The sequence below is a fragment of the Strix aluco genome, chromosome 1, assembly GCF_031877795.1.
Source record: "Strix aluco isolate bStrAlu1 chromosome 1, bStrAlu1.hap1, whole genome shotgun sequence".
In the NCBI taxonomy this organism is placed as follows: domain Eukaryota; kingdom Metazoa; phylum Chordata; class Aves; order Strigiformes; family Strigidae; genus Strix; species Strix aluco.
The window spans coordinates 98,061,124-98,085,704 of record NC_133931.1 but is presented as its reverse complement, the minus strand read 5'-3'; the positions used below and the strand labels follow the sequence as shown (position 1 = coordinate 98,085,704).

The 24,581-nt window shown below is 39.0% G+C and overlaps 1 protein-coding gene across 3 annotated transcripts; it reads left to right on the top strand.

The window, feature by feature from the left end:
* Positions 1–1,772: 1,772 nt before the first annotated feature.
* On the top strand, positions 1,773–23,052 carry TBC1D7 (TBC1 domain family member 7). 3 transcript variants are annotated; one of them, XM_074828434.1, is made up of 10 exons: positions 1,773–1,788; positions 3,575–3,779; positions 4,212–4,332; positions 5,051–5,131; positions 8,787–8,974; positions 11,278–11,415; positions 13,080–13,225; positions 20,020–20,127; positions 21,236–21,365; positions 22,201–23,052. In XM_074828434.1, the coding sequence occupies exons 3-10, from the start codon at positions 4,221–4,223 to the stop codon at positions 22,285–22,287; spliced, it is 990 nt and encodes a 329-aa protein (XP_074684535.1). In that variant the 5' UTR covers positions 1,773–1,788; positions 3,575–3,779; positions 4,212–4,220; the 3' UTR covers positions 22,288–23,052. The 3 variants fall into 3 exon arrangements, with proteins under 3 accessions (XP_074684535.1, XP_074684526.1, XP_074684543.1); XM_074828425.1 differs by lacking the exon at positions 1,773–1,788 and adding an exon at positions 1,795–2,105; XM_074828442.1 differs by lacking the exons at positions 1,773–1,788; positions 20,020–20,127 and adding an exon at positions 1,795–2,105.
* The last annotated feature ends 1,529 nt before the right edge of the window (positions 23,053–24,581 follow it).

Genomic DNA, 24,581 nt, shown 5'->3' with positions numbered 1-24,581 from the left:
AATCTATTATCTCTATGTTAGAAAACGTTTACAAACATCATTAAGAAAATATGTGTGTATAAGTAACATGATTAAGAAGCTTTCTATATGTGGGGTTTAGAAACCTTACTGGGAGGGGTGCATTAATTTTATTGTTTTTCAGGGCAGGTATTGTTTTTATGTCGTATTTTTATGCTGCTAAATCTTTCAGACTATGATTTTGATTGGGAACTTTTAGCAATGCCATAATTGTTAACATTAATATAATGCAAATCCATAGCACAGTGTCCAATAGCTCAGGTGCTTAAAATATTTCTGTATCTGCTGTACAGTAAATTAGTGCTAAAATAAATCGTGCTGGCTTCGGTTTTCTTTAGAGCACCACAATAGCTATGTAATACAACTTGACAAGGACAAAAATGAACAATTAAAATTGAACTTCAGTAGCTGTTTATCTGAACCTTGTGATACTGGTTAGCTCCCAACAGCACCAAACAGAATCTCATCCAGAGACAAGTGCCACCTATCGATAAAAGACGCATTTGAGTTGAAGAAGCCAAAAATGGCAAAAAATGGCACCAGCCTGCCACCTGCTGCTGTACAGAATTACTTCACGAAACATATTTGCTAGGCCTTGCACTGACTCAACAAAAACACTCCTGCGTGAACTGGGTTCAACAAAAACCTGTCCGTTCTGCAACAGCGTGCTTTCCCCTCGGCATTTCAAAAACGTTGGGTAAGATTAAAATAATGGGACGTTCTGTGCATTTCAAAACAGGCCACTTTTACCCTAAGAAGCTGTCTTGGAGGGCTCTAATTGAAATCCTGGTGTTGCTAACTCAGGTGTTAGATGGTTTTCTTCAAGTTTCTGCTCCTGGAAAGGGGCCATGAGCCGAAAATTCAGCTCCTTTTAAAAGCATCTGCCTAGTCATTGCAATCGGACAGTTAAAGGCTGGCAAGATCTCAAAGACCTGAATAAAAACGTCACCACCAACTATAAAAAACCCAAAGAAAACCACACGATTAATTTGATGTCCCATGGTTTTGGCAGCATGGGTTGATTTTTGAGTGTTGGCTTTGCACGGTGAGATCTAGGTCTTTTATCTGTTTTGAGGGGTAGGAGTATCAGCATCATGTACTTTGCTCACATGCGCCAGAGTAGATCATGGTTTTGGAAAATGTACTTAGCTTCTTATTCTGAGTAAAATGTCCCTAGATGTCACAGTGGATGGGCCAAAATGCTAAGCATACAAATGACAGCAAATAATACAGTGCAGGCAGCATCATTCTCTGCTATTCTTCATTGTCTCAGTGTTAAGAGTTACTTCCTTATTGATGAGCACTATCGGTGGATCTTGCGCAGCACGGTCCTTTCTGGATCACTGCGCTGTAGAATTCCGTACTGGGCACAGCCTGTTCCGTCCGAACGCCCAGACCCCCGGTGTCACCTTGAAGCAGGCGTACGGAGATGCAGTTGTTTCCCTCTGGCAGCCCTCAGTGTCCCCGGATCTGCCCCACGACCTGTGCGGCGGAGCAAGGAGGAGGAGCCTGCACAGGGAGGTGAGCGGCAGCCGGCTTGATTCGAGGGGTGAGGGGGCGAACAACCGAGGCGTGTGCGAGGCCGGGTCAGCACGAGCGGCACCGCCACCGTCCCCTGCGGCCTCGGCCCGCCCTGAGGGGCACGGCGGGGGCAGCCGGCCCCGCCCCGCGAGCACGTGGCCCGGAGCGGGGCGGGGCCTGCGCATGCGCCCGAGCGCGCCCCGCGCTCCGGCCCCGCCCGCGCCGTAGGGCCGCGTCCGGCTGCCGTAGGTGCGGGGGGAGGTCCCGGTGCTGGCGGGCGGGCGTCTGTCATCGGCGCCGCTCTCATCCCCTTTCCTGAGCCCCTGCCCTCTCCCGGGGCCTCGCGGTGGCCTTACCTGCCGGCGCGGCTCTGCCCCGGGGTGACGGTGACAGGGCCTCTCCGCCACCCCCCAGCCCGTCCCGCCGCCCTGGCCGGCCCTCGCGGGGGCTCTGGTGGGGACCCTCTGCCCCCGAGCGTGTGTGCGCCGGCCGGCCGGCAGGCAGGGAGGGTGTGAGGGGTGCCCAGCCTCTGCCCCGCCGCCTTGCCCGCTGGAAGGGGAATGTCGGTATGTGTGGGGAGAGGGGTGGCCGTCAGCTTGCGGTTTGATTTCCGGGTCCGGATGACCCTGTGCCCAAGCGTATCCCCGTTTTCCTTCGGGAATGTCACAAAGACCGGGTGTTGCAACCCCAGAGCCTGAAACAGCGGCGCGGCCGCTGTAGAGGCCGGGAGGGGGTGAGCGAGGGCTGCGGCTGCCCGCCGGCGGGGCTGCTCGGCCTGCCAAGGCTGCGCCCAGAGTTCAGCTTGGTCTGGGCAAGGCAGAGCACTCTGTAAATGGGCAGATATGTGTTGGCATCATGTCTGGCTCCTTACGAAGTATTTGTATTTCATTTAATTTGTATTCGTTGCGTGAAATTTAATAATGCGATGAAAAGTGCTGTTAAGGCCAAAAATGCATTAATCTTTGGAAGACAGGATGAATTAATTGTACTCTCTTGTACAGAACACTTCCAATGAGCTCACTAGGGATTTATTTTCACCCTTTCTTATTCCAGTTTATTGACAATACGTGTAAAGATTAGAATATTGGTTGTTTGCCCAACATGAAAGTATGTGTTCTAAATTTGGAGGGAAGGAGGCAACAGTGTTCCTCCTTTTTTCCACTGAGTAAATAAAATGTCCTGCTGGTAGGTGATAGTTTAAAATTATTAAAATGGCATTCCTTATAGATCATGCTGTTATTTTTCACATTACATTTATTGTTTCTGTTCTGTGACTCTACTGTCAGCTTTCCACAAGTGGTACAGGCCAAATGTCTTCTAAATAGCATGTATTCAGATTTAAGAAATTTCAGCTATTTTAAATATAGTTGAGTGTCTATAGCATAAGTCTGCTAGACGTGAGTGCAATGTAAGTAGTAAACACTCATCACCAGACCCTTAAATGCACAATACGTGAACATCACAGTCATTTTCCCAGGGATAATGCACAACTGGAATGTCTTACAGGTAATATAATTTTTTTTTCTGGTTTTGAGATAGTATTTTACCTATCTCAGAAAGCATTAATTCAGTCCTTTGCTGGTTTATATTTTTTGTCTGGTCTTGGCCCTGATCCTACAAAGCACTAAAAATGGACTTAATTTGAAATGCAAATAGGCCTAGTGGATATACAGATTTAAATATGTGCATTCATTGCAAAATTGTGTCCTTTGTTTATATCTTCAAATGCTTTGCTCTGGATGTGTTCTTTGGTTCAGCAAGGAAAAGAAGAATTTAACTAGAAAAGCTTTTCAATGCATCGTTCGCCCATTGTTCCTCACTCAAATTATTTTTCTCCAGATTTTGCTGCTGTCACTGGGCATGAAAGTTAAGATTGTTTTTAGTCCTTTGGGTTACAAAACAGAACTTTCTCATGTTTGTAAGCCTACAGAGGAGAGAGAATTGATGTTTAGAAGGTTGAACTGAATTGAAATGTCAGTTACATTTGTTTTGAAACAGAGAGTACTTATTCACTGGAATTTACCTTTGTTTCCAGTATAGGGATGAGACATTTATTTCTTTTTACTACTGGAATACCAAGCTCAAGACTGTGGCTGTTACAGCACCCAATAACAATGTGAACGTTTAATTCAAATTTGCAACTTAAGAACAAACCTACATACCTAGCCTTATTCTTTCCTGTCACCCCTGTGCTACTGAGGCTAGCGTTGGCTTGTCCTTGCTTCTGGTTACCTTGTCTGGTGAGTATGAAACCTGATGATTTTACCTATCTGTACTTGATTAGGGTTTTTGTAGCCAAAATTTTGTCAGACTCTTAACTGTATTTTTTGTATTGGTTTTGAAATACAGATTAAGTGTCTCTCCATCATTTTATTTTAACTTTTTGAAAAGTAGTATAATTTGCTACAGGAATAAATTTTTTTTCAGAAATCCCAGTGTTTCATTTGGAAATTGGATATCTTTAGACCTTGTTTAGATTCAATTATTTTTAGGGTTTTCTATGTTAGCATATGATGAAAAAAAGTCTTGGAAGATTTTCATATTATGTAGGGTTTATTGATACTATAGAAACATAAGTAGTCAACTTTTATAAGTGTGCAAAAGTACTTGACCTTAACATGGTAGGAATGTATTCTTGTAAGTCTTAAGGGGAATTACTGTTTCTCCAAAAGGAATCAATCATGGCTGATGACTCTCAGAGAAACTTTCGCTCAGTGTATTATGAGAAAGTGGGATTTCGTGGAGTTGAAGAAAAGAAGTCACTGGAAATTCTGTTAAAAGATGACCGGTTGGGTAAGTTGATTTCACTGTTTCCTTTATTACTTTGGTGATTTGGGGCTGGGGAGGAAATAATAGAAAATGTTTAGCTGCTCTGCTTAGTACTCATTTAAGTTTTGCATCTTTTACCACTAATCTCTCAGTTATTATTAGCAGTCCTTTGAGTTTCAAAGATCTGAAAATCTGATTTTTAAAACTATTAAAGATTTGTCTGCTTCCCTGTTTCTTTTTTTCTTCTCTCATTCTATATGCCCAACAAACTAAAAGTTTTTTAATGAAAGCAACTTTAATCTGAAAATACGTTGTCTTGTGGTTAATTCTATCTAATCATAAAACAGTGAAGATTTTGTTATTGCTCCTGATACCTGAGGAGTGCCACATCTCTAACAGAAAGATAAATGCTGTCCCTTTAACAAACCCCTTAATTGTTTTGACATAGCAACACAATTTACAAAATGTCTATAAAAATGTTACAGTTTCTTCCTGGTGAAACCTAGAGTAGTTTTATTGTGAATCAAGCCAACATATATATTTTTCAAAATTCTTGCAGTTTATAGGGTACATTCTATTCTCAGTTGGAGTGGTGAAAGCATTTGTTGATAATATATGATGAAAGTGCGGATTTCGATCTGCAGCTAAGGTTTTGTCATACTTGGGTAGATCAGAGACTCAAACCAATTTATAATTATATTTATATTTACCTTAATTTTTTTACCTCTTTATTTCTCTACAGATATTGAGAAGCTTTGCACATTTAGTCAGAGGTTTCCTCTCCCATCCATGTATCGTATACTGGTGTGGAAAGTGCTTTTAGGTATGAAATACAGCATCCATGATCCTCTGTGGAAATGAGTATGTAGGAAGGTGTATTTTTTTCTGTTTTTTTTTTTTTTCTTTAAAGAGTGAATGACATGAATTATTCTGTATTGCCTTGTCTACTGATATATATTTAGCCTATTTTTGTATCCACCTAGGATGCACAATGGCAATTACAAAACAATATTCCATGCACAGTTTTTGAGAACTTCTGCTGAAGTGTACCTAGAAGAGTGTATTTCTATATTTAACTTTGTAAATTTATAAAATGGATTTGAAAAGTGGATTATAATAGGTCACTGATACCTGATAAGATGCTCAGTTCTGTTCCTATAATTACAGACAATTAAGTTGAAGTAAAGCTGTGATCAAACTTAAAAAAACTGAGCAAGGTATGGAATGGATGTTTATTCTAAAGAGAAGCTTTGTGTTCTACAGAATCTTGGTTTCTTCTGGTTTTGCTTCTGACTTTAAATTGTATTTGCCATTGAAGAAGTTACAAGGCCAGAGACAAATTACGGTATCCCCAGAAACCATAAAAAACCCCATCAATAGATTCTGCTTTCCTTGAAGCATGTTAGTCAGATGACTAATTCAGAAGTACTGATGACTTTGCAGTAACTGGTCAAATGTGTTGGGTTTACTAGTTGCCAGGTCATGTCACTTGGAGACAGGAAGGGTTGTGGAAGGTCCAGAAGTTCTGACCCTTACAAGGTATCTGGAGAGTTTCCCTTAGAGTTGCTGCATGTAGAGAAACACTGCAGATTGAGTTTGAAGGTACATTGTCTGACTTAGTCTGTGGAAGAGAAATGTGATTTACCATACTGTTGGTGGTGGAGTGCTGTGGCACTTTGGAAAAGCTTGAGCGTGGCTCTCATGCTCAGTCTTGTATTACCAGGGCTGTGCTGGCAGGAAGGGTGCTGATATCTGAAGTGGTGTTTTGTCAGGGAGAGACCAGCAGCATCTGTCTGCAGATTGGCTTGGAAGCTGCTGGTTTTTGCTGTCTTTGAACTATCCTACTTTTGTCCTTTGGCCCTTCAGAACACATGATACAGATCCCATATGTATCTCTTATATGAAGATTTTGCCATGTGAATCAGAGTCAGGAAGACTGGTGACTCCTACCTCAGAAAGAGTATTTCACAAAACAGTTTTTCTCTGTTTTAGGGTGTTTACCTTAGGCTGTGCCATGGTCTTGAACGATGTTCAAGTAAATGTCTTCTGTTTCCCTTCTTGGTCTCCATGTTCCACTACCATGTCTAGAGTTTGAAATAGTGTATTACAAAGTTTTAAACAATTATTTTTTTTTCCCTCCAGTTTTCTACAGTTTAAAAATTGTGGCTTCATATTCCTGATATTTGGATTCGTAAGCCTTTTTTGGGGAGAGGTAGTAAATGAACAGTGCACAGAAGGTGCAAGGTCTAATTAAAAAACTTGAAGTTCTTGTCATTGGTCATTGAACTAACAGAGTAATCCTACTTGATAAAAGACTCTGCTGTTAAAAGTACTGATTTCAGGATGAAAAAGGTTCTTGTACCCTGGGCCCTAGTGGAGTAGTCAGCATCCTTTAAAATATTAGTAGTAGAAAGTACAGCGTGGGAGGTTTGGACAAGTGACTCAGTTACAAGATCCTTCAGCCAGTATAATAGCAAAGTACAGTCTCTTGGCAAACTTGTAGCTCACTGCAGAGCCAGTGGTCTATCTTTGACTGTTTTAGGATGATTTGTGAATCATATGATAACACAAAACACCTTTTGAGTTAACTGTATGGAAAATTGTATTGATTTTTTAAAAGAATTTTGTATTTTAAACCCCAAGTGATTTATTTCCAGTACTCATACTGTCATTCTGTATACTCCATGGGTGAACAGGGGTACAAGGACTTTTCTTATGCTGCACCTCAGTGTTAACACTCATTAGAAAAGCTGGTATTCAGAAGGGCAATGCAAAATATCTCTCTCTAAAAGATCGCAACAACAGCCCAGTCCATTTCTGGTGGGAGGTGTTATAGCTCCTCTAAATAATGTTAATGGTTTAACAAAAGGGATTCTATCCTGTTAGCAAAATTATCTTGGACACGTACCAAGGCTCGATGCTGTCCCAGGTTACATGGTATATCAGCGATGTCTCTGTTAACTTCCTGTTTGAGTATGACTCACGATGGTTTCTAGGCGCCCCTGTGTTGTTTAAGCTTCTTTTCTGTCAGCCTGAGGTAGTCTTCTGTATTTGAGGAAAGCAGTTGGCAGTATGTACATACAAAGTCATGATATTGACTTTATTTTTGCATAACGTGAGAAATGTCGTGCTCTGTCCCAGCTTCTGGAATGCAGACAGGTTTGCAGTTGGAAAATACAAGATAATTTTCTGTCTGATATGCTTTTACTAAAACTAAGCCATTTCATGGTTTAACACTTGGCAGGAATAGTTTTTTCTTTAAATGAGAGATAAAAGCAGCAGGTAGCCTGTTTCAGAACTGATTTTTGAAAAATACTTTGTTCTCAGGGGTTTCTACAACAGGGAAAATTCTGCTTCACTAGTGATACGAAAGTGGCATTTTTTTTCTCTGGTGTACGTAAGATCTTGTTTCTGTTGAAGCCTGTGACAGTTTTGTTGCGAACATTATTGCATGGCAAGATTGAGTCTTGAGTGAGGGGAGAGACCGAGTGAAATGTTGAGCATGTCTTCTGGAGATCATAAACAGTGTAATTTTCTCTGCCTCTCTACTTAGGTGCTTTTTTTTCCTTTTTTATTTTTCCTCCTAGGAAACTACAAAAAATATTTGTGTTGTGCTAAGGAAGTGAAAAATGTTACCTTACAAAGTATTTGGGTGGTATTCTTAAATTTTAATCTGTAATTGATTCAACCTGTGTGATTGATTTTGCTTCTGAATGTTGTTTTAGGGAGGATTAATCTGTGATACAGTGAGTAAAGAATTTTCCAGCAGAGATCTAATGGTAAATTAAATAATACTGGAATGTACTGTATCTTTGCACTAGTTAATTGCATATATATATTCTCTGGTCATCTCAGAAAAAGTGTAGAATTTGAAAACACGAACTGCTAATGTACGTAAAAATCATTCTGCATCCACTTCTTTTCAAAATCAGTGGAAGCTGGGCACAAATACCCAACTAGTACTGTATTAAAAACTGCAGGTAGGTATGAACAAGTAACAAGTAAGATTCACAATTTAAAGAAAGGTTGTTGGAGAGGGAGAATAAACCAATTAAATTATTTTTCATCTATCCCAACAATGACACTTCTTATCACTGATGTGGTATACAAAAGAGTTAGCATTCATTTGCTGAAAACCTTGTAGAAGAGCTTGAGAAACAATAGTCCAAGGGTAGATTTTTGCCTATGCTCAGTTAACACATGACATTTATTTTCATAAATGTAACGCTAAAGTGCTTGGTTGGTCCATTGACTTCCAATTTTGTAGAATTTTCTCCCTATATTCTTTGACCAAGTTTATAAACAAACCGTAATGCCAGGTCCTATATTTCTGTAGGCTGGAGTTGTAGTAGAAATTGAATTTAGGCAAATCTTTTGGAAAGGAAGTTTGAGTGTTCTGTTTTTTCTCTTTACAGCTGCTTATGTATTTTTTTTCTGTTTTGTTTGTTTGTTGTTGTTTTGTTTTGGGTTTTTTTTAGGAATTATTCCTCCTCACCATGAATCTCATTCTTTGGTGATGAAGTACCGGAAGGAGCAGTACTGGGATATTCACCATGCTCTTCGTGTAATTCGTTTTATTAATGATTCTACGCCACAGGTAGACGTTTTCCTCCGCATACATCAACTGGAATCAGGAAAATTGCCTCGAAACTTGGCTTTTCCATTGGTCAGTTGTCATTTTAATACTTTTAAATATAGTATTTTATTTAACTTCAAACTATAAATCTGTGAGAAACTGAACACAAATGCATGTAGAAAGACAAAGTAAGGTGAATGGAAAACAGAGAAGTACTACTATAAAATATGGGATTTTCGTCAAAGTCTTTTATCTTTTTCCTCCCCTAAGTATTTATTTAAGATTTTGTGCCTTAAAATCTCTTTTGTGTATTTTGCCTGCTAGGCTTCAAGCCTTTTGTACTCTAGTACACTTCACTTTCTTTATAGCACTGAAATGAAAATGACAATCTTATCAGACCTCATAGATTCTTAAATGTTCTGGAACAAGGATAATTCAGAGACAGTACAAGCAGTGACTTATTGCAAATTACATCATATATTTAAATTATTTGTTTTTAAATCCCTACTTTAATGTACTGACCTCCTTTTTCTGTTAGTCTGAACCGATACAGGCTTTTGTCAGGTAATGCATGTACTGTGCAGTTTACAGTGTACTCACATATGGGTAAATGAGTCTGTTTTGATGATAAGTCTGTAGTGTGATGATAAAAACAATGTGTGGATCTTACATATAAGCCTTTATGAAAGAAGAGGTGATGAAAGGAGCCATGGGGCTTTCTGAACTGGATTTTGTCCTGTATTTAACATTAATTTATCTGTGTTCACTCTAGCCCAGCTTACTTTGTTATTTTTCATCTGTAATAATAAAATTTGACATAAAAAATTAACAAAAGTTAAAAATTAAAAAAAAAGTTAAACAAAGTTAACTTGGAAAATTCAGTAATATTTTGGACTGCAGGATTATATACAGCATTTTCTAGTCAGAGGAGGGAGAGTGTTTTTGTGCCCTTACCATTGCGTAGGAACGTGGCCATCCTGCCCTGCAAGTTTCCTACAGAGAACTTTCCTTGATCTTTGCACGTGACCCAGTGGGCTGAAAATTCATCCCTTCTAGAGCGGTATTGCCTTCTGAGCAAGTGTCTTGTCAGTGCATCCCAGGACACTGACTGCTCTCAGTACTGTGGTGGGGTTTTATAGAGGTGGTGTTTAGCAGATCCACAGGTATTAGTCCTGTAACTTACATCTGTTCTGCTGAAGAATGCATTTCTTCTCTTTATGCCAGCCTGTTTTCAGTGCAGTAGCTGTCCCTTTAAACTTCCAAGGGGTTACTGCTTGATAGTAATGCAGATGTTTTATTGTGGAGGCAGAGGGAGTATACAGATGATTTTGGAGTGGTCTAAATATTTTTAAATGTTTAAGTCACAAATCACACAAGTCTGCTAAATAAGTTTTGTGCATCTGAAAGCAGAGAGTTTAAGTAGGGGTATGTGTGTACTGCAGCAAGTCTACGTAGCAGACGCATATCCCGGCGGTATTTAGACTACCCACGTGTTTTGCATGAGTTGTAATCTGTGAAAGAGCCTGTGATTCTACAGCTTACTGCTACTGATGGTTACAGTAGATCAGACTGTGGATATGTATCTGGCGTGTTACCCTGCCTCCTACTGTAATCAGCACTGCCTTGTGTAAGGAAGACTGTAAGAAACAGGGCAAATACAGAGCCTTTCCTTGGGCATCCTCCCACTTTAGACACTTCCTGAGCTAGCTGTTGGCATGAGGTCTAGCTGGTCTCCATCTACCCTATGTGCAGTCACACCATTATCTGTGGCTTAGTAATGCTGATACTTCTGTTAGGAAGGTATATCCTCAGGAGAAAAGATGATGGCGTGCCCATCCCATGCTTCTGGTCATGTATTGTGGGGAGTAAGTTACTTGTCACCCAGAAAAGATATTTATTTGTCTGTAAGAAGATGTTTATCTCAAAGCAAATGATTTTTCTGTATGTGAATGTAGGCATACAGCTCATGGCTGCATTATTTTTTTTCAGTAGCTGTAAGATCCATGACAAAGGTGTTTGAGGGGCCTGCTTGGCCCTTAGCAAAGAATAGGATGAAAAATTCTGCTGCTATGCAGAATAAAAATGTGGGGCATAGAAGTAGGATTATTGGTACCTTGTTAGGATGTAATATTAACTTTGAATCAGAGTTGTTCCAGACTCCTGTTGTATGTTTTGGTTTTAAAAGCAAGGCGAGTCTTACATGTTCTGCTTTAATAGGTATCTGTCACCATAATGCAGCTGCTGCCTGGTGTTTTACTTACAAATTTCACAACAGCTGTTTGTGTATGTTGATTCCAGTTTGTTTTCCTGATAGCAGGGAAATATAAGAATAATTTAAATCAGATAGTCCAGTACGTCTGCGTAGTTCGCTTTTTTTTGGCTTTGTTTTCCAGGAACCTGAAGATGAAGTGTTTCTTGCTATTGCTAAAGCAATGGAGGAAATGGTAGAGGATCCTATAGAATGCTATTGGCTTGTCAGTTGCTTTGTGAATCAACTGAACAGCAAGCACAAAGATTCACTGCAACAACTGGTAAGGAAAAAACACATTTTACTTTTTGTGAAGAGAGCCAGTCATGGAAAGCACTAATATGTGGAGACAGCTGGAACGTCAAAGTGACACCCTTAGATTCTGTTCCACCAACTGTTTTGAGAGAACTGAAGGAGTAGGGGTTTTTGCGTTGTGATTGTGCTGTCCTGTAGGACACTTTATCTATCATAATATTAGAAATTGTTTTTGTTTGCCCCATAGTTGTTTTCAATTACACCTTATTTTCTTTTTAGGTTAGCTAAAGCTTACGTTGTATCTAGTTGAATTATATTTCTCACAAATTGGTCACTTAAGAATTTTCTTTATTTTAAACAACTAAAAATGTCACAAAGTTAAGAACGTCTTGATGTATGTCTGCTACTTTTTAGGCTGCATCTCTGGCATCCATATGCTGCTCACTGGATGACAAACAAAGCACAATTGTTTTGCTTTATAAATGGAGCAGGGTACTACGTCTTCAGAAAAACAATATGTTGCAAATTAAGTATATAATAAAAAGTGGAATAGAGTTCTTTTGGCACTGGTCATTTAAATGTTCTCATAGACTATTTTGAATTTCTATCTTACTGGTTTATAAATTAAAATTTGATTGTAAAGAAAAATGCATATTTATAAAAATCACAAAAGCTTTTGTAATTCTTTGAATAATCTTAACAGATGAGAAACTTTTAGTTAACGGTATTCACTGAGATAAATGTATCAGAGTACCTTGTGTACTAGTAACCACTGAATGAAAATTCGTTGCAGAAAATTATGCGTGTCCTTTGTCATTGTTTTGGAACTAAGAAGCACTTCTTAAACCTGCCTCCTGTTGCTGGAGGTGATACACTCGACTATACCAATTTCTGTAATTCCTTTCAAAGGTCAGAGGAGCATTTTTAAAGAAAGTATGTGTTCTCACTACATAGAGGGTGCCAGCTGTCTCCCTCCCTAAGTTTCTGTTTTAATATGAACATTGTACCAAGACTCTGGATGTTAAAATACAGACAAAGGAAGTGTTTTCTCCCTGTGACAGCTGAAGTCATTAGCTGTTTACCCAATTATGACAAAAAGTGTAAAGCTACTCCTGAATTTATGAAAATGTGTATTGTGTTACATTAGAATTTAAACAAAATGAGAATTATCCGCATGTTTGTGCTCCTAAATACAAGAAATCAATGTCCAGCTTTTAATAAGTTGCATGGGGATTTACTCTCAGAATTGATTTTCAGGATTCTGCTGCATTGTGTGTAGATTTTTTTTTTTTTGACATATGTTAAGACAATTAGGTTTGAGGTGAATGAAACTCAATTTTACTTGTGAAGGTAGCAGTAACTAGTGCACGTTTAATTTCTCCATTGCCTTAAGCTCTCAAACACTTCCTTGCATTAGGGAATACTGCATATTTTGGAAGTTCTGCTATTCTGCTAGTGGTCAGCAATTTAAGGAACTTGAGACTCTTTGGTTAAGTAAGTACTTAATTAGCTATTGCAAAAATCAGCAACACTTGTGTTTTGGAACATGATGTTTTTAGTTAAAAAAGTTCATTATTTTAACGTTATTTTATACCAATTGAATTTTTAAGACATTTCTTGTCTTACAGTGTGTGTTAACTATGGAGGGTACTCTGATGTGAGTTATCTAAAATTTTCCGATTGCTTTCTCAGCCAAAAATTCTGGAGCAGTATTTGAACATTGAAGATAACAGACTCCTGATGCATCTGAAAGCATGTGCTGCAATGAGCAAACTCCCTTATGATCTTTGGTTTAAAAAGTGTTTCGCAGGCTGTTTACCTGAGTCCAGTTTACAGAGGCAAGTTATCTTTTTTTCTTTCTGTTTGTAATTACATAGTAATTTTAGCTTTTTGTCATCACTAGCTGGCAAAGAGCTTTCCTTACTTTATCTGTAAGATTATGGAGTTAACTTTATTGTTGACTTGGAAATGATAAAATTGGATTTGATTCCACTTGTTACTGACACAAGATAATCTTTGTGTGATCATTTTTTGCATTGAAATTAAAAAAGAATGGGTTTAAATGTAGCATCTGATTCTTTAGACACATAATGCCTCCTAGGATTTAAAACTTCACATCCCCTCTAAGTGATAGATAGCTGAATGGTAGTCAGTTTTCAGGCTTTTTAATGAAAATCCTTGCTTAGGGAGTGATTATAATACTGTGTTAACATCAGATGAAAAAGATTTTGGGAACATGTACTGGTTTTGTCTGGGATAGAGTTAAATTTCTTCATAGTAGCTAGTATGGGGCTATGTTTTGGAATTGTGCTGAAAATAGTGTTGATAACACAGGGATGTTTTAGTTCCTGCTGAGGAGGGCTTACGCAGAGTCAAGGCCTGTTCTGCACTTCACACCTCCCTGTCAGGGAGGAGATCAGAGGTGCACAAAAATTTGGGAGGGGACACAGCTGGAACAGCTGACACCAACTGACCAGAGGGATATTCCAGACCATATGGCATCATACTCGGCAGTAAAACTGGGGTGGAGGGTGGCAGAGGGTGGAGACATTGCTTGGGGAGTCGCTGGGCATTGGTTGGTGATAAGCAGTTGTTTTCATTTGCATCACTTGTCTTTCTTGGGTTTTAGTTTCCTCCTTCTTTGTTACTTTTTTTCTCCTTTCCTTACAATTTTTAAAAATTACTATTATTTCTTTTTAATTATTGAACTGTTTTTATCTCAACCCTTGAGTTTCTTTCTCACTTTTACCCTTGCAATTCTTCCCTTGTCCCACTGGGGTGGGGGGAGTGAGTGTGCAGCTGTGTGGTGCTTAGTTGCTGGCTGGGGTTAAACCCTGACAAAATGTTTATTTTAAAAAGTACTAGGGCAGGTTGAGTATTGCAAAGTTAATGAAATGGTGCATTATATCACAGTTTCTACAGTTAGTATATTTTTAATGTATATGTATTCTACAGTTAGAAATAGGTTGTCCAGCTTTTATGAGGGGAAAATTCTTGTACATTGCACTTCACTGAATGATTTTTGAAATGAAGCTTGTGTGAATTCTCTAGTTTTGCTGCCTGAGAACTCTTGGAAAGCAGAAAATTCAAGCTTGATGTAGAGAAGCATATCCTTTCTGCATTAACAAGAGTTGCTAATAGCTGAGCAGGAGATGGCACAAAAGAAAACAATGGTTTCATTTTCAGCTGCCTGAAAACTTTGAGAAGTAACAAGGTTCAAGGGAAGTTTTTCTCCAGCACCTCCAGGACGTCAGTGGCTAATATAGGAACCTAGTGTGGAAAGAGAGAGCTTTGTAAAATGCTCTGTGGTGGTGAAGTTGGTCATAGTCTCAATAGTGAGTGCAATCTGGATTGTTTATTGGAGACTTCCCATTTCATGAAGGAAAGTGGGAAACAGATGTTTATAAAAATGTTTTATTTGCCCTTATGAAAATAAGATTATTTTAGGGAATGAGCTATAGGATTAGAAATCATGCTCTCTAGTCTTGTACCATGGTCTTTGAAGTTCTGTATATTTTACTGTTGGCAAGGAATATGTCTGAGAAAAAAAAATTTTGAACCGAAACTGAAGGGTTTAGTAGTAGACCTTTAGGTGTGCAGCACGGTAATTGTTACAGGGTGAGTTCTTCTCATCAAGCACCTGTAAGTCTCCAAAATAGTAATCTCTATGTAGTGGTTGTGTGTGATGTGGTGGTTAAAAGCTTTTACTACTTTTATGGCTACAGAAATTATGTAAGCATGTATAAAATGTTTGTTACATCCTTAAAAGCGATTGAACATGAATGGTTTGCTTGCATCTCTGTTTCACGTTTGCATTTGTAGGTTGCTTTCAGTGGATAATGATTGACCTTGTTTCATTGTGCTTTCTCTGTATGGAACTTAATGCCTTAAAACTTCAGCTACTGACAATAGAAGTGACTGCTCTTGCCAGTCTCTTCAGGCTTTTTTTTTTTTGGTAGGCTTCTGTGATCTGAAATAGCCTTCGCAAACTACAGCATTAGGAACCTCTTCGCAGGTCTTCTAGGACATATTTTTGTTTAGAGCTTATGTGATTTAATTTTTTAATTTCCTACTAGGTCTTATGGCTGAGAACTAGAGCTGAAAGGAATTTGCATCAGAGCAATTTTGCTGTTGGAAGATTCAGGGTTTTTTAAAATTTCTGTTGATAATTGAACATTTTATGGAGCTGTGTCACTTTGATAGTAAAAAAATCTAGATAAAGAATTTTGATTTCATATTTCATGTTGTCAGAATACTTAGTTTCAAACTTCTACCATTTTGAATCAGTTCATTTATATAAAATATTTTGTCTAGTTAGTGTATCGTTTAGCATTCTCATACTGTTTAACCTTACTGAAATAGAATATTTTGATGACCTGAAATTTTTTAAATTTTTTTTTTTTTTCATGGAAAAGGTCAAAATATTGGCTTTTTGTATCACTGTGGAATAAAACCAAATTTCAGTGTTGGTACTTCTGATGGCACAGCAATCCCTTTTCCCAACAGTTCTTGTGGGAACATGGTAAAAGTGCACTTGCCAGTTTAGGTTTCTGAGTTATTCAGTTGTAATCATAATGGCCTCATTTGCTAAGGAAATAACATACTTCATGGATAGCATGTGACAGATGAACTTAATTAATGCTTGGAGATTCAGTTTGGATTAGAACCCAGAAGCCTGAATGCTTATCTGAAATGTATCCAAATGGTATTGTTGGAACTGCTGAGAATTGGAAACAGGTCTCCAGATCTTCTGTGAGTTTTACTTACTTTCTCATCAAGTGAGAGGTGATCTGAGCTCCATCTTTTATGATTTAACTTCTGATTTAGCACTGTATTTCTTAAAGAGGTTGCTTGCTTTCTATAAATTGTAGTCTTTTCTGCCAGGCAGCTAAATCTAAATTTCATGGTTTTCTTTTTTTCAGTAAGGTGTACAAGATTTGTATACGCTATGCAGAAATTTTATCCAATAATGGTGAGATGGAGCTTCATAATACCAGCTTTACTCCTGACAGCCACTGTCATTCAGTATAAATACTGTTTTATAGCACACTTCTAGTTATACCATAGGTAAAATTTATGCATCAGTTTAATTTAAATGAACTTGGAAAATGTACATAGGCAGGTTTCATGTAGAAACTTTTCCTTTGAGCTTATGCAGTGTCTTTGCTTGCCCTAATACATGACATACTATGCGACAAGCTCCTTAACAAACTTCTTAGAGGTGCTATGTGTGTAAAAGAGAGGAGCAGACTGACCATTTTGAAGGCGCTGTATCCTCAGGGCTCTGTATCACACCTGGAATATAGACAGGGTGCTTCCTGGAACATGAACCAGCCTGTAGCACAGGCTTGAGAGGGACAGAAAGGCTTACTTGCCCCTAAAACAGGGAGAGAACTGCATCACACCTTTGTTTTTATACTCACCATTGCCCTGTTTACTCGAATTCTGCAACAGTGTATCCGGTCATCTGTTCAGTAAGCCCCACGGGTGGAGAGCTTTCAAATGGTGCTGTGTGGGCTCCGTCGAAGAGCCCTGCTGTTAAAGCCTGGTGTCCTGTTTGTGGCTTCAGCTCTACAGGCAAAATGGCACTTTGGCTGCCAGTTTATTCCAGCACTGTCACCCCAGATGATCCAGCTACAATAGAAGTAGTGCAGCTTTGCAGATATATTTGTGAATAAGCCAGGCATTTTTTATGGCCTAATGTTGCCAATCACATATTGTGTCCCTGACTAACATTGTTTGTATTCTGCTCTGAAGACTTGGCATTAGCAGGACTGTAATAGCTGATGGGGTGGTGTTAGTTATTAGCCTCTGGTAACTTATTTGTGGCAAAGTATTTGGTAGTTCTGAAAACTTACTGACTGCCTTTCAAACTGGCACTACGTCATGTATTAATATATGGCTTCTGTAGTTTTACATCTGTGATCTCCATAATTTGGTCCTGCATAAATTACATCTAGTTGTAAAAATATAAGTAATTTGTTAGCAGAAACAATAGAAATATGAAAAATGCCTTAAATTTACCACGGAGTGGGAGAGCGTAAGAATATGCACGTGGGCTACTACTATAGAGAAACTTAAGTCAGTTTGCCTTTGTCTAAGTAATTGAGCTGCTTCCCAGCTCTGGAAACAGATGGGCACAGGATCGTGAGGTGACATCAGGATGAGACTTGTGTGAGCCTCATCATGTCCCTCCATGCCCAGTTACCATTGGAAGGACGCCCAGAAGTGCAGGCAGAAGAGCAAGTATTGGTTCGCTTTAAACATCTCTGGCCTGGATGACTGGAGGACCAGAACCAGGGAGTAAGGTTGACTGTGTTTACACTGCAGCCTAGGGCGAAAAGCTGTGAGATTAATGATAATATTTCAGAAAAAGAGAGAGCAGCGATGCTGTGACGCTTTTTGTATACTACTGCACTGTAGTGATTGAGGAACCTCAGAAACTGCCTTGAGAATGCCATGGCTTCACACCTGTGCACACACAGAGCAGGTTGTATCTTGGCTACAGAAGAAACTCAGTGAAAAGTAAATGGCTTCATATGCATAAATCTTGGCATGCTCTTTACCTTCATAGCTTCCTGTTTCTTTTTATTTTTCCTTGTGGTTGTTACTACTGTTTCACTGTTCAAGAAATACCTACGAGAGTGTTCCTGTGGTTAATTGAATACTGTTATATTTCACAGAGGATGACAGTCACAAAAACCACAATGAATTTAGTGTGTACTTACTTTTTCAGCATTCCTGAATAGGGCTATAGGCACAGTTGCATGACATTTCTGTTACAATTTTTCCATCTCTAGGAGTATCAAAAAAATAGGTAAAAAGTTGCAATCTCTGACAATATACTTGGATCTTAAATGTTTGCCGGTATTTAAAAAGTGAAAGTAAATGCATATGTTGTTATCGAGATACAATATCTAAAGGCTGCTATATTAGAATGGAATCATCAAAATACACGTTTCCTTGAAACTGCTGTGGGTTTTTTCCATTCTGAGTAAATGCTTTTCTGACACAGTAAATGTTGCTATTCCTGGCTCTACCGGTGTAGACAAGGTGCTGACTGCTGGTCTGTTTATCATGGTGTCACACAGTCATTCCTCTATTGCTGTTGCTGGCGGAGTTGCACTGAGAGTAACAATAGCTGGAAATGTTAAGGTGAAAAATACTGCAGCAGACACAGCTGGCTAGTGCTGACATCTCATCCACTTTGCTATGTACCCTCTTCCAAAATTTGTCAGACACCGGTGATTTAGATACCGCATCTGTTTTGCTATTGTTAAAACATTTGTTCTGGAATCAGACTAAATAATGCAGGAAAACATCAGAGTATTTTCTGAGCATGAGATGTAACCTACTGTAATGTAATTACAGAGACTGAAGTCAGGAGACTTGGAAGCAAAATAATAAAAGAAGGCTGGGTATTTTATATTAGGATTAGTAAATTTGTATTCGAATTAACAGGAGCTTTAATATGAACTTTAAAAATTACTGGTTTTGAGGTCTGCTACTCTCTGTGTTGTCATTCGTAATTACAGTTATGATGCCCAAGAAACACATGGTGGGCTGTTCTTGGATTCTAAACAGATACATTTGTGTAGGAAAATGTATTAGAAGTAAAGAGAGATGACCTGTACAGCGTGGAACAGGAATGTGATCTCAGTTTTCTATAGCCTTGCTCAAAGCTTCTAGCCCTGACTTCAACATCAGTGTAATATTTACAGTGATCGCTTGTCCTGGGATGCTTGAACCACAAAGGAAGCAGTAAGATTTTAATCTTGGATTATTTATTGTTCCTGCCCATATGGGAATTACATTTATTTTTTAATCATAGCGAGACAGGGAAGTAAAACTAAATTGCAAAGAGGAAAGAAATTGACATTGCCTTTTTCCCCATCTGTCCTTGTGGGGTATTTGTTTCCTTCTTTTTTAAGAATAGTCCTGAGGATTTTATATATTCTTTTCCTCATTTATTCATTGTAAGTTAAATTCTAGTCTAAATTTTTTGATGAATGGAGAGGTTGTGAAAATAGTGTCAAAAGAGTTATGTGACTAGAAGGCTAAGTAACTGACACAGAACTGACTTCAGTCACAGTGTGAAAAATAAGCACTGTGTAACAGCAGCAATCATTCCATATCAGGAGTTACAAAAGCTTTTCACAAAAAATCACGGAAAGACTGAAGTTGGCAGGGAACTCTGGAGTTCATCTGGTCCAAGCCCCTGCTCAAGCAGGGCCACCTACAGCCAGTTGCCCTGGGCCATGTCCATGTGGCTTTTGAATGTCTCCAAAGTTGTAGCCTCCACAACCTCCCTGGCAACCCGTGCCAGTGCTCAGTCACCCTCACAGTGAAAAAAGTGTTTCCTGATGTTCAGAGTGAACCTCCTGTGTTTCAGTTTGTGTCCATTGCCTCTGGTCCTGTCACTGGGCATCACTGAAAAGAGCCTGGCTCTGTCCTCTCTGCACCGTCCCTTCAGGTATTTATATACACTGATGAGATTCCCTTCCGAGCCTTTTCTTCTCCAGGCTTAACAGCCCCAGCCCTCTCAGCCTTTCCTCATAGGAGAGATGCTTCAGTCTCTTCATCATCTTCATGGCTCTTTGTTGGACTCTCATTCTTCATTTCTTCATTAAAGGTGTGATACTGACTCTTCAATTCAGCTGTCAAAGTTCATGTTATGCCTGCATTGTGTTCTCCTGGCACTCCAGGCTGAAGGGCGAGTTCTTCTGAGAGAGAAGGTCATGTAAGAATTGAGTTGTCTTTGGAAGAAGCACACTCATAGATTCAAGTTTATAGGTGGGCTGCAGAAGATGTTTTCCAGTTAGTGTTATTGTATTCAGAGATTATGGAGGATAGTACATGGTCTTTGTCCCCCATGTTTTTATTTGGAAGGAGAAACACTTTTAACAAGTGCCCAGAAGGAGCAAGAACATTAATCCTCAGAAAGTCTTTCTGACACAGCTCTTAAAATTCAAGAACTAAAAATAATGCAAGCCCATAAAAGCTGCCATCTGACAGATGGTTTCACACTGGGTTTGGATAATCTTTCATCCCGAGTCTGTTGAGTTGGGCCTGAGATAGAGCTGCAGGATGAAGGATGATTTCAGATTGTTGCAGGCTGTTTTAGTAGTGTGGGTCCCTTTCAATACCCATCAGAGATCTGTTGCTAAAGTACTTACAGCCTTTGGAGGCCTGCCCTTCAGGTTTTGTTAAACTTCTGAGGTCCAGGTACAGTTTCATACAAGTGATAGGAGTGCTTAGGTAATTCTGAGAGAATCTGCACAGTGGGATGGGTTGAAAGGCTTAATAGTTGTTCCTTATGCCTAATTTAAACGTAATGGATTATACCCTGCTGATAAATCATATTTGTATCTTGTACAGTAATGACCTGGAATATTTAGCTTCTTGAGATATAGTTGTTTAGTATTATGTCCTTTTGAATTTTCAGCTACTCACCTGTTTGAAGAGTGTCTTTATTAGGAATACTAATAGAATTTGTTTCCTTCTTTGCACTAGGAAAAAATTCTCACCTTTACCATTCACTGTAGAGTAGTTGTCACGGTCCAGGCTATTAAAACAAGATTTGCTTTTTGTATTTGAGCTTGTAAACAGTTCCATTTCTAAGCAAGAACACACAACATCAATACATTAGTGCTTGCTATCACTCTGCTCTCTACAGATTTAGGAGTTGATAAAATGTCTTTTATTAACCCTGACCCAAATAATTCGATACATTGCTGTTATTCAGAAAAATAATCTGGAAAATGTGATTGTATAAAGACTATTCTAGCAGATAAATAAGCAGATAACACTACAGTAATGTTTAGTGATTCCTTTTCATTTTTTTGCAGAGTTTGGGATAAAGTTATTAGTGGGTCCTGCAAGATTCTCGTTTTTGTTGCTGTGGAGATATTATTAACTTTTAAAATGAAGATAATAGCACTGAATACTGCAGAAAAGATCACGCAATTTTTGGAAAACGTAAGTACTCTATTGTGCTTTGCATTACCTTTTATGGTTTATAAAAGTGTGTTTCAGCCTTAGTCATTCACCTGTTGCAAACATACCATAAGATACTATTACATTACTGAGAATATTGCAGTAGTACCAAGGTGAAGAGCGAATGTGCAGAGATGAGAATAATAGTTTTTTTCTATCAGAAGGTAAGGCTTTCATAGAATGAAATGATTTTTAGGCTTTCGGGAATGTATTATCTATGTTTGTACAGATTTTACAATATTCTTTGTGATACTAAAGGGTTTTTCTGTGAAAATAAGCGCGGATGAGGTTAGGTTAATTTTTCTGGAAGCTCCGTAGAGGGTTGGTTCCTGGCATCTTTTTTGCTCCTTGCCTGAGTGTGAATCTGTGGACACAAGGTATATTTTCTGTTGATGTAAGGATGGGGTCATGGACCTGACCCTGAGCTTTCCTTCTGTGAATAGTAACCAGCATCACAGCAGGGCTGTAGGATCCCAGTGTAACCTAGGTTAGTTAGATTAGATTAGATACATTTGTGGTCATGGATGGCCAGTATGAGTTCTGCCTGATGTCGGGTTAGGGATGTGGGAAGTGTGAGATGCCTGGGTGGTCATCTTACAATTTTGTAAAGAAAAGCTTTTTGTCTGAAACCTGGAGGTAATATGGCGCGTGTAGGACTGAGGGATGGTGGGATGGTAGGGCAGGGAGATGGGATTCTAGTTTTGTTTTCTTTTTTATAAGGAGATAAAATCTGAACTGGAAATCTAAAATCTTTATTTGAAACAAAACAGTCCACATAAAGTACTCTGACAAGGCATCTTGCCCTGATCTTTTCTAGATTCCTCAAGATAACACTGATGCTATTGTCAGCAAAGCTGTTGATCTGTGGCGCACACACTGTGGGACTCCAGCACACTCAGTCTGAGAACTTTCTTCGTTTATGACAACTTGGGGAAAAAAAGACACTTGAAAAGACATTTTACCACTCTTCCCCCATCCTAGTGTGATGTTCATTACCTCTTCTGTGTAAAGATGCTATTAAAGCAGCTAATAGCATAGCGATCAATATGTAAATATTTTTCAATAAATATAGGTGGAATGGAGATACCTAGTGGTGGTGTGATCATGCCCAGAGTGTTTCTTGGCCAGCCAGCTACAGTATTCTGATTGCACAGTGTGCTCTCTGGCTTTTGAAGAAGTAAATCTAACTCTCTGAAGCAAGGTAAATCAACTTACTTGTAATCGAATAATGTTTTTGTATGCAAGCTTATACTTCATATAACTACTTTACTACTTGGAGGTGTTTTTAAGGTGAATTTACTAAATGTTAGTCTGCTGGAACTCTGGTGACAAGCATGCCTTTGCTAGAAATGTAAATGTACTCTATTAATACTGTAAATTTTCAGGTAAATGTTCAGGAAGAAGCATCACAAGTTTGAGGTAGAGGACATCAGAGTGACCAGGGGTGACATGCTTTTCTGAAGTGTCTTAAAATACTTCCTTTTTATCTGTCGGCCAGCTCTCTATGGCTGTACCTCCTCCTTTGGTTTTCATGGAAGATACTCTAGAAAGGGGGCTCTGTCCTACCCTAAAATGTAACTTTGGGCAGGTATGGAGAAAATCGGTGGGACAAGTCAATATAATTCAGAATAACAAGCTGGTAGTAAACACTGCCTCTGAATGCTTGGCTCAGAGTTGTACTTTGATTCTTGTTTGGTTTAGATTTCAAAATAAATTTAATACAGAAATGTAACTAATGATGTAAGTAAAAATAGAGTGATTAGCCATAGATAGAGATTTGCTGGAGAACTAATAGTTTTCTTGTAAAAGTGTAAAATTCTATTTCTACATCTTGCATAGACCAGGGAATTGTATATAAAAATGTGTTGCTTAGCTATTATTTGACTCAGATTGATGCTTATTGTGCCAAATATGCTCATTGCTCTTGAAAGAGTGTGTTTAGCTTGTGTTCAGAGTAGTGCACACTTGAAACGATTTAGAAACTTAACTTTTATTTTAAACTAGGTCAGGTTTACCTTCCAACACATTAGCTGGGCAAGTCTGGGACTCAGTTCAGGTTACACCTAAAAACCTGGGTAGATTATCTATGCTGGATTCTGAGATGCTGCTGTTAGTGTTCCTGAATTTACCCAGCTCAGAAAAAGCATGTTTGTGTCTGCTTTGAAAGCCATCGCTGTGTCTGCATGGTGGTGCAATCCATTCAGTGTACTTCAGATAGAAGCTTGTTTTCCTCATATAGGCATGGGAGCTGGGTAATGTGGGTAGGAAAGACCATATACATTCTGTGAATAACAGCACTGCATTCTGTAACATGCAGTGCACAAGTTTTTCAAATAATGGCTGCAGGTACAGTCTGAGAGGTTACTTATCTGAACATTCTTCCCTCAGGCTGCACAGCTTATTCACAAAACCCCCAAAGTTAAGTATGCAGTGTTCAGGCTTTTACACAGCAGCTTACTTAGTCGTTAAAAAAACAAGCACTGATGACACTGAAGGTGTTTAGCAGTTTCAGTCTTGAAAGGGAATTAGTAACTCATATTCTCTGAAGAGAGTTGTGCTGAATTAGAAGTGCAAGTTAGTGTTACTTCTTCTAGACTTGCCAGTGAATGTTCCTCCAATCGCTGTTTTACTGAAGGCTCCAAACTTTTTTTTTGGTTTCATTTTTAATTTAAAAAAGCCTTTCTCCATCAATAGGCAGGCCCTGGAGTTGCACAGATGAGAGACAGAGATCTACTTTCACAGAATCACAGAAGGGCTGAGGTTGGCAGGAACCTCTGGAGTTCATCTGGTCCAAGCCCCTGCTCAAGCAGGGCCACCTACAGCCCAGGACCATGTCCATGTGGCTTTTGAATGTCTCCAAGGAGGGAGCCTCCACAACCTCCCTGGAACCTGTGCCAGTGCTCAGTCACCCTCACAGTGAAAATCTTAGTGTTTTCACATGAGTAACAGCAATTTTACTTAACATTTCAGTGTATGTGGGACAGAGTGCTGCTCCACTTTAACGTCTGCTGAAGTTCCTGTGCAGCTTTTTCATTTTCAGGTAGAAAGAACAGGAGTGTTTCTTTAATGGAGTGCATTATTTATTCTGGGCTATGCTGAAGGAGGGGAGTTCCCTAGAGACTAGATAGTGATTTAACTCTGTGCTTCCTTCACCAATCTGGTGAGAGACATTTGTGTGTATCTTAATGGATCCATTTT